The sequence below is a fragment of the Rutidosis leptorrhynchoides genome, chromosome 4 (genome assembly GCF_046630445.1).
Source record: "Rutidosis leptorrhynchoides isolate AG116_Rl617_1_P2 chromosome 4, CSIRO_AGI_Rlap_v1, whole genome shotgun sequence".
Taxonomy (NCBI): domain Eukaryota; kingdom Viridiplantae; phylum Streptophyta; class Magnoliopsida; order Asterales; family Asteraceae; genus Rutidosis; species Rutidosis leptorrhynchoides.
The window spans coordinates 103,737,964-103,748,169 of NC_092336.1; the positions used below are offsets into that span (position 1 = coordinate 103,737,964).

The window sequence follows — 10,206 nt, forward strand, 5'->3', positions numbered from 1 at the left end:
GTAAAATAGACAAGGATTAGATTCGTAAAAGATAATTAACAAATAATACAAGCAATTTTTACATAGAACATAAAAGTACAAGCACACTACAATACATATAATACACAACATGATTACAACCCTCTAATCTGAATCACTGGTTTCTTCTTCTTCGGACTTGGTTCGTTTTCCTAATTTTCTAGGGATATATGGTGTTCCTCTAATACGAGCCGTCGTTTTCCACAATGGATTAGAAAAACCTGGTGGTTTAGAGGTTCCCGGGTTATTGTTATATTTTAGGAAATACGGATGTTGCCGATACATATAAAGTTCATCGGGATTGGAATCAGGTTTCTCTATTTTTATACCTTTTTCCTTATTATTTTCTTTTTCTTTATTAAATTGGGTAGAGGTAATTTCTATAACATCATCGGAATCCTCATCGGGATCCGATTCATCGAAAAATTGGTAATCTTCCCAATATTTTGCTTCCTCGGCAGAAACACCATTGACCATTATTGACTTTGGTCCTTTGGTTGAGGATTTTCTTTTATTTAACCGATTTACTGTAGGTATCAATATTTCTACCTCCGGAACCTCTTCTTCTTCCGGTTCTTCCTCTTCCGGTTCCTCCTCTTCCGGTTCCTCCTCTTCCGGTTCTTCTTCGGGAATTTGTGAATCTTCCCAAAATATATTCGGCTCTTCATTATTATTAGGTGAGTCGATGGGATTTGTACTAGTGGTAGACATCTATCACACAATATCAAACACATTAAGATGTTAATATATCACATAATATTTACATGTTAATAATATATAGTTTCCAACAAAAGTGTTAAGTAATCATTTTTAAAGAAAACACGGTCGAAGTCCAGACTCACTAATGTATCCTAACAAACTCGATAAGACACACTAATGCAAATTTCTGGTTCTCTAAGACCAACGCTCGGATACCAACTGAAATGTCCCGTTCATATCGATTATAAACGTTCCATATTAATTGATTTTGTTGCGAGGTTTTGACCTCTATATGAGATGTTTTTCAAAGACTGCATTCGTTTTTAAAACAAACCATAACCTTTATTTTATCGACAAGGTTAAAAGGACTCCACCTAGATTATCAAGAAATGATAATCTAAAAATATCACACTTACACACTACCAATACATATTGGTTTACAATATTAATATGTTACAACAAAGTAATTCTCGAATGCAGTTTTAAACAATATTATACAACCATGCTAACACCAAATCTTGTCCATATTTTAGCATGCAACAGCGGAAGCTCTTAATAATCACCTGAGAATAAACATGCTTTAAACGTCAACAAAAATGTTGGTGAGTTATAGGTTTAACCTATATATTTATCGAATCGTAATAATAAACCACAAGATTTCATATTTCAATATACATCCCATATATAGAGATAAAAAATCATTCATATGGTGAACACCTGGTAACCGACATTAACAAGATGCATATAAGAATATCCCCTATCATTCCGGGAAATCCTTCGGACATAATATAATAGAATACATGTATAATACAATATAAGTTAGCTAGGATATGATTAATATAGATTTTTTACCAATTTTCACGTAGCTACAACAAGCAAAATTATCCAATCTTGTTTTACCCCTAACTTCTTCGTTTTAAATCCGTTTTGAGTGATTCAAGTTGCTATGGTTTCATATTGAACTTAAGTTTATGAATCTAAACAGAAAAAGTATAAGTTTATAGTCAGAAATACAGATTACAAGTCATTTTTGTAAAGGTAGTCATTTCAGTCGAAAGAACGACGTCTAGATGACCATTTTGGAAAACATACTTCCACTTTGAGTTTAACCATGATTTTTGGATATAGTTTCATGTTCATAAGAAAAATAATTTTCGCAGAAGAACAACTTTTAAATCAAAGTTTATCATAGTTTTTAATTAACTAACCCAAAACAGTCCGCGGTGTTACTACGATGGCGTATATCCGGTTTTACGGTGTTTTTCGTGTTTTCAGGTTTTAAATCATTAAGTTAGCATATCATATAGATATAGAACATGTGTTTAGTTGATTTTAAAAGTCAAGTTAGAAGGATTAACTTTTGTTTGCGAACAAGTTTAGAATTAACTAAACTATGTTCTAGTGATTACAAGTTTAAACCTTCGAATAAGGTAGTATTATATATATGAATCGAATGATGTTATGAACATCATTACTACCTCAAGTTTTGTGGATAAACCTACTGAAAATGAGAAAAATAGATCTAGCTTCAAAGGATCCTTGGATGGCTTGAAAGTTCTTGAAGTAGAATCATGACATGAAAACAAGTTCAAGTAAGATTTTCACTCGAAATAAGATTGTTAAAGTTATAGAAATTGAATCAAAATTTGAATATGAGTATTACCTTGTATTAGAAAGATATCTTACTGTAAATAAGAAAGATTTCTTGAGGTTATATGATCACTCAAAGTGGATTTGCAAGATTGGAAGTAAGCTAGCAAACTTGGAAGTGTTGTTGGTGTGTTCTTGAGTAGTTATTCTATAACTTGATTTATTTATGGATTTATGAACTAGATTGAGCTAGATTTTGATGAAGATGATGAAGAACACTTAGAAAAATGGAAGAACATTTGAGAGAGAGTAGTTGATGCATGTAAGTTGCAAAATGAAAGTGTTTGTGTACACCAACATTCACTTGAATTATGATCAATCATATAGGCTCCATTAGTTTGTTATTTTGTGAGATATTTCATGCTAGATGTTAAATGATGGTTCCCACATGGTTAGGTGACTCACATGGGCTGCTAATAGCTGATCACTGGAGTGTATATACCAATAGTAAATACATTTAGAAGCTGTGTATTGTACGAGTACAAATACGAGTGCATACGAGTAGAATTGTTGATGAAAATGAATGGGGATGTAATTGTAAGCATTTTTGTTAAGTAGAAGTGCTTTGATAAGTGTCTTGAAGTCTTTCAAAAGTGTATGAATACATATTAAAACACTACATGTATATACATTTTAACTGAGTCGTTAAGTCATCGTTAGTCGTTACATGTAAGTGTTGTTTTGAAACCTTTAGGTTAACGATCTTGTTAAATGTTGTTAACCCATTGTTTATTATATCTAAAGAGATGTTATATTATTACATTATCATGATATTATGATATATTAGTATATCTTAGTATGATATATATACAGTTAAATGTTGTTACAACGATAATCGTTACATATATGTCTCGTTTCGAAATCATTAAGTTAGTAATCTTGTTTTTACATATGTAGTTCATTGTTAATACACTTAATGACATGTTTACTTATCATTTATCATGATTAAACATAGTGTATCAATATCTTAATATGATTCATATGTATTTAGTAAGACGTTGTTATAACGATAATCGTTATATATATCGTTTTCGAGTTTCTTAATTCAATAGTCTCATTTTTATGTATATAACTCATTGTTAAAATACCTAATGAGATACTTACTTATCATAATATCATGTTAACTATATATATATATATATATATATATCCATACATATGTCATCATAAAGTTTTTACAAATTTTAACGTTCGTGAATCACCGGTCAACTTGGGTGGTCAATTGTCTATATGAAACCTATTTCAATTAATCAAGTCTTAACAAGTTTGATTGCTTAACATGTTGAAAACACTTAATCATGTAAATAACAATTTCATTTAATATATATAAACATGAAAAAGTTCGGGTCACTACATTATGGTAGATGAGGCACGAGATGAGGCTAAGCGGGAACAAATGGCCATAGTCATAAGATTTATTGATAAAGATGGAATAATAAGGGAAAGATTTTTAGATTTGGTTCATGTTACGGACACATCGGCAATTACTCTTAAAGCAAATTTGTGGAATAGACTATTGCAATATGAGTTTGATACTAGTAAAATTCGTGGTCAAGGTTATGATGGTGCTAGTAACATGAGAGGGGAATGGAACGGGTTACAAGCACTTGTTATTAAAGAATGTCCGTATGCATACTATGTTCATTGTTTCGCTCATAGATTACAACTTGCCCTGGTTGCTACTTCAAGAGAAGTTATTCCAGTGCATCAATTTTTCAATAGATTGAGTTGTATTATTAATGTGATATGTGCTTCTAGTAAGCGTCATGATGAGCTGCAAAAGTCTAAGGCATTAGAGATTAAGCATTTGTTGGAACTTGGTGAAATTAAATCCGGTAAGGGGGCAAATCAAGTTGGGACCTTAAATCGAGCAGATGATACGCGTTGGGGTTCTCACTTTCGTTCCGTTTGTAGCTTACTTAAGATGTTTGATGCTACTCGTGTAGTTTTGGAGGGTATAATTGATGACAGTTCTAGTTACTCTCAACGTGCTGATGCAGCTGAGGCTTATAATTATTTGGTCGTACCTACTACTTAAGCGACATTGAATTGTAGGTATCATGAAAATTCATTTGTGAAAATGAACTACGGAGTATTAACTTAGAATATTATTATTTTTTTCTTAAAAATGGCTATTAAATTAAATTGTGACGGAGAAACTCGCTACGAAATATATGTATGGGCTATATAATTATATTCTATTTATATCTATATTCTATATTCTATTTATATATCTATATTCAAGTAAGCAACAAACTAAGCCAACCTAAAACACCCACTTAAGCCTTGTGATACATTTTAGAATTCTAAAACCTGTGGTTCGCATACTAATTGTGTCATTAATTATGTGGTCATTTTCAGAAATTCAAAAACTTCGATAAAAAAAAATAAATAAAAAAAAAATAAATAAAAAAAAAATATTGGTAACTATATTCTGTAACTATAGGGGAAACGCCATCACTTTACCGGAGAAGCGAACGCCTTTGGAGTTCGATCGCCGGGGACCGCCACTATCAACTTACACATTAGCTCAACGAAGAAGACCACAACCGCTACTCTCTGGTAATTCCATTATCTTGATACTAAATTTCATTTAATTTGCAGCCGACTCGTGTTTAGCTTAGTTTAGTTTTAGGCAGATGTAAACTCTGATCGTTTTAATTTTAAGTGAATTTTATAATAAATAATTGCGTAAAATTATATTATAAGTAGCCATTTATTTAAGGGACGATTCTCACACACACTTTTTTGATCATCACACACATATTTTAACCTTTTACTCTTCTAATAATACTCAATTGGTGTGTGAGGGTAAAAAAAAAGTGTGTGTTAGAATCAACCCCATTTATTTAATTCTTACGGAGTATCTATTAGTCTTTTAAGCGGTGGTGTGAAAAGTGTATGAACGGTATGTATATAATGCACACCAAGTTTTCGATGAAATGTCTAAATGGAATTTGCTCGAATTTTACAGGTGATTGTCTTCATTTTTTTGATCAATTGTCAAAGATGAGTAGACTTTATGAAGGGTGGAATGAAATTCTAAAGATTCAGAAGTTTCGAAGAGCCGTTGGAAAAACAATCTTCTTTTCTTTTTCGGCGCTCATTAGCTACGCATACAACTCCAATACGTATGTATAACCTTTTTCTTATCAATTCGGATAATTTTACTTTCCTAATAACTTCTGAATCAATGGGAGGTCTTATTAAATTAAGTTAACTGAAATCGTGCAGGACGAGAGCTGGGTTCTCAAGAGGAGATCAATTTTATGCATCATATCCTGCAGGGAGTGAGCTATTGACCGATACAACGAAGGTGAGCTGTATGGAATTTTCTGGGAATTGTTGATTGTTTTTTTTTTTTTGTTTGTTGGAGTTTTGATTAAAGGACTGAGATTTTTTTTTTTTTTTTTTTAGTTGTATAAACATGCACTTGGAAATTGCTTTGAAGTGGAGGATTGGGGGCCAATTGAATGGTCTATAATGGCTAAGCATTTTGAGCGTCAAGGGAAATCGCCATATGCATATCATGCTGTAAGTTGCTTGAATCGTTATAACATACCCTTAGTGGCCTCATAATGAATAAATCACCTCCTGAAACATTATTTAAAGTTAATGTATACCCTAGTGAATTTCTGATAAAAAAACATAAGGAAAGCTGTTGTCTAAAAGATTGTTTTGGTGTTTTGTAATTTTGGTCTGCTACTCACGATCCTTCAGTGTTTCTTGGAGTAACCTTGTATGATGTAATAAATCATTTTGGTGATCAATAAAATTTCCTAGCTATTAAAAAAAAGAACTAGCAGTCAGTAGGCACACACTCGCACAACAGGTGTTGCATATTGGAAATATTAAACAATAGTTTTCATATGGTTTGGCCCTTCACCTACATGTACAATTATTCCTAGAATGCTTATTGTCGCTTATTAGTACACCCTGCGTCCATATTAAGTGTTTACAATTAGGTTACGCAAGCAAAAAGTTTAAGAAAAGGCATAGTCGGTACATAGTGTAAGAGAAAAATGACAGTCTTACCCTTACGTTTTTTGCATGATAAAAAGATAAGAGAGGAAGTAATTGTCATAACTGTTATTATCCATAGCGGCTTGTGAGATGTTAGTTGATTGATCTCCAATGGAAGGGCATAAAATGTGGGTTTTGATAACAAGTGCGTTAAAGACAATGAACAGTATCCATAATTAATTCATGACAAATACTGTAATACCCTTTTTTTCTTCATATATACGGAGTATATACAAATGCCTTTTAACATAACTTTCCAGTTTTTATAATAACAATATAGTGAAATATATATAGCAAGTTTAGCGTTAAGTAATGTTTCAAATCTAATTATGGAATTGTTAAAGACTGCCCTAAAATGGCACTTGTTAAGTTGTTATCATTTCCGATAAAATAATAAGGATTGGAGTATGCTGACATGTTAGTTATTTGTGGTGTTTTTGCAGCAATACCAAGCTCACCTAGCATCTAATGGAAATCTTGATGGAAGTGGCTAATGTAAGGATACAATCTATAATCCAGCATTTGTATAAGACAATGACGGATATGTTTAAACTGGTCGGTTTGTATTCTAAGCTATATGCGTATCTCGATAATCCTAGAAATGGTTCATCATTATGAAACTAATTACTTTAATAGTTACTGTTAATGAATACTTTCATTGAATCTTAGAACACTTCCTACCAAGGTTGCAAAATTCGCTATTCGGGGATTAATTGGTCGGGACTTTGGAAGGATTAATAGGCAATTCGGTGATTAATCGGAGATTAATCGGATTGTACTGTATACATTTAAATATTAAATTTTAAAAAATATATGTATAACTATAGAAAAAAATCATAAATATAAAGATAATTTTTAACATAATTGTCTAAAATTGTTCATTTTGCTTCAAAACTATAGAATTCTCGTTTAAATTCATGTTAAAATGTTAACCATCGTTTACTTTGACTGACTATGATTACCAAATTCGATTTTGATCCATCAATTGATGTTGACCGTTTAATTAAACAGATTTTTGGAAATCGGAACGAATTGCTCCTGAAAATGATTAATTGGGGATTAATCGGCGAGTAATCGGGTTTTTTACAACACTGCTTCCTACAGTAAAGGGTAATTTAAACCTCGATGTGTATATATATATATACACACACGAAATAATGTTACAGTAAAATCATAGATGCTAAACAGGCTGATACATCTAACAGTAAACACCACACGAGACTAGCATTTTTTTTTTTTTTAGCGAGACACACATTAAGGGATATACCATAGAGCTTTAATATTCCTCATTTGATCCGAATCTTTACACTTCAAAGACATCATCTTCAATCGAACTATTGAGAAAATAATCTCGAACACCTTGTCAGCTAACGTTGGGCGTCTAATGTGTCAAAAAAAAAAAAAAAAAAAAAAACCCCCAAATCACCCCTTACGGAGTTACAGGGCCTTCTAGGTGCATGGTACGTGGGGCATCCTTGAACATTTTCCCAAAACATTTGGCAAAAGGTGTACATCAACAGGAAAATTCGAATTCTCTGTTTTCTTTGAAATTTACTGTAAAATACCTCCACTGAATACATTTATTTATTAATAATCCGAATACATTTATTTATTAATAATGAGTATCATCTCACTTTGTTTGGCACTGAATTCTAGCCATGAGTGAACGCAAACCTCACTGAGCTATTCCCACAACATTTTCAAAATGGATATTATTAACTTTTGATACGGAATAATTTATTTATTTTCATCTCTTTTTTCTTAATTAAGAATCATATTTTACCGCATGAATGGCTATATTATTTGAGCCACCAACAAGCGTTGATTTATTGGCATCTTGACCCCCCGTTTAGAGTCTAAAATTGAATTTCAGACAGAATTTAAAACTCATGAAAATTTGATACTACCATTTTCATAGCGTCTCATTTTTAATTTTTTTATTTTATTTATATTTTTTAATTTTTTTTTACTTAAAGGTCGGAGGTCCTCTTGGAAGCAATCTCTTTATCCATCGAACAGAGAGAGTGATGACTTTCTCTACTTTGGGAGTGTTTTCATTTCGGGTGGACTCTTTAATTTCGGATAGGGGAAGTATTGCCTACATCTCACCTCCCCATACCCCACACATGTGATATTAGGTTTTATTGTATTTTACCACATGAATTACAATCTCCGACAACAGTCCCTGATAACATTACCCAAAAAAAAATGCTGCAAGTGTAAAATATTCACTATTTCGGGAAAATTTATTGTATTTAATTTCCGTTTCTGTTGTGAGGTCCACGTTGATTTGGGAAATCATTCATGTTTAACGGTATTCGGAATAAATGGTAAAGTGTTTGTTTAAATAACGTAATTTGGACACATACAATAATAAGGAATATTAACTGTTAGAATTAGATATATGAATAAATTGCGATATGTATTTTAAGACGTGTTTATAAATATTGAAAATAGATATTAACTTGGTTATGAAACGTTTGATAAATACTATTATATTAATAAATAACGAGACAATGATTTATAGAAGTAAATGACCAAAACACTCGAAAAATTAAGATATACTTTGAGTGGTATAGTTTGTTGATAATTTAAGACTATATTTTGACAAAGATACGAGTCACGAAACGTAAAGTGATAGTTTTCTAAGCATACGAAAATGCGTTCGAGAAACCGGAAGCGGGGCATAAGTCGAGTGACAACGTACGAGACCTCGGAACGAAAATTTCAAGTCAACTATGTACGAGAATATAATATAATATATAATTAATTAATATAAATTATATATATATTATATATTAATAAATAAATATGTCGACAAACAAGAAAACAAAAGTTGGTGAGCTGGATCAGAGGGCCATGCGATCGCATGGCCTTGAAGCACAAATCCCATGCGATCGCATGGGGTACTTTTTCAGAAAATGTTCTATAAATTGCTCGATTTTTGGCTTAGTTTTCACACATCATATATTACTCCGTATTTATTTATTTATTATTATTATTATTATTATTATTATTATTATTATTATTATTATTATTATTATTATTATTATTATTATTATTATTATTATTATAATTATTATTATTATTAAGATTAATATTATTATTAATCTTATTATTAGTAGTAGTATTAATATTATACATAAAATACTACGACGAGGTCTTGAGCATGTCACTTTCAAAATGGTTTTCAAGCGAGATAGAGCTAAGAAAATTATGGGTTATTGCCAAGGAGGTTATGGGTAATGTTCGGGGGTATATTTGTGAATCAAACCTAGTGTTTATCATCTCCGTTGCGTCTACGTACTTTCCTACAATATTGAATCTCAATATTGATACGTAAGCACTCATATTTTATCTTTTATATATTAATTATGTATCCATGTCTAGTGCTCGAGTATATATATTTATACATGTTTGTATGCTAAATTTCGTCGTTAAATAGTTTATGATGAATCACGAATTAAATACATATATTACTGATAAAAGGTATATGATATGCATGTTTTTGAAAAGCTGGCGAAAAATCAATGACTTTTCATTTAGATATCGAATAGTTTCGATGAACGGATTAAAAGATATGATCAACTGAATTATAATTGACGTTAATTGGAATTGCTTTTGAATATGCAATTAATATTTAAACAACTTGTCTGTAAGATTGATAAATTGGATTTTTGAATATTACCAACCGAGTAAATGAATCCTTATATAAGGTACGTCTCATTTTGTTAAACACCTGTCAAAATTGACTTTTTGAAACGACTTTGGATAACTTTTGTATGTCGATCTCGAGCATTAGGATTGTGATACACT

At 31.3% G+C, this 10,206-nt stretch overlaps 2 protein-coding genes across 2 annotated transcripts; both read left to right on the forward strand.

Moving 5' to 3' along the window:
* Window positions 1–3,724: 3,724 nt before the first annotated feature.
* Window positions 3,725–4,996, forward strand: LOC139840872 (uncharacterized). The gene is made up of 3 exons (XM_071831113.1): window positions 3,725–4,390; window positions 4,814–4,929; window positions 4,972–4,996. Exons 1-3 carry the CDS (start codon window positions 3,725–3,727, stop codon window positions 4,994–4,996), a joined length of 807 nt encoding a protein of 268 aa, XP_071687214.1.
* A 354-nt stretch (window positions 4,997–5,350) lies between these two features.
* Window positions 5,351–7,065, forward strand: LOC139904217 (uncharacterized). Its single transcript, XM_071886148.1, has 4 exons — window positions 5,351–5,498; window positions 5,602–5,683; window positions 5,785–5,901; window positions 6,834–7,065. The coding sequence occupies exons 1-4, from the start codon at window positions 5,377–5,379 to the stop codon at window positions 6,882–6,884; spliced, it is 372 nt and encodes a 123-aa protein (XP_071742249.1). The 5' UTR covers window positions 5,351–5,376; the 3' UTR covers window positions 6,885–7,065.
* Window positions 7,066–10,206: the final 3,141 nt, after the last annotated feature.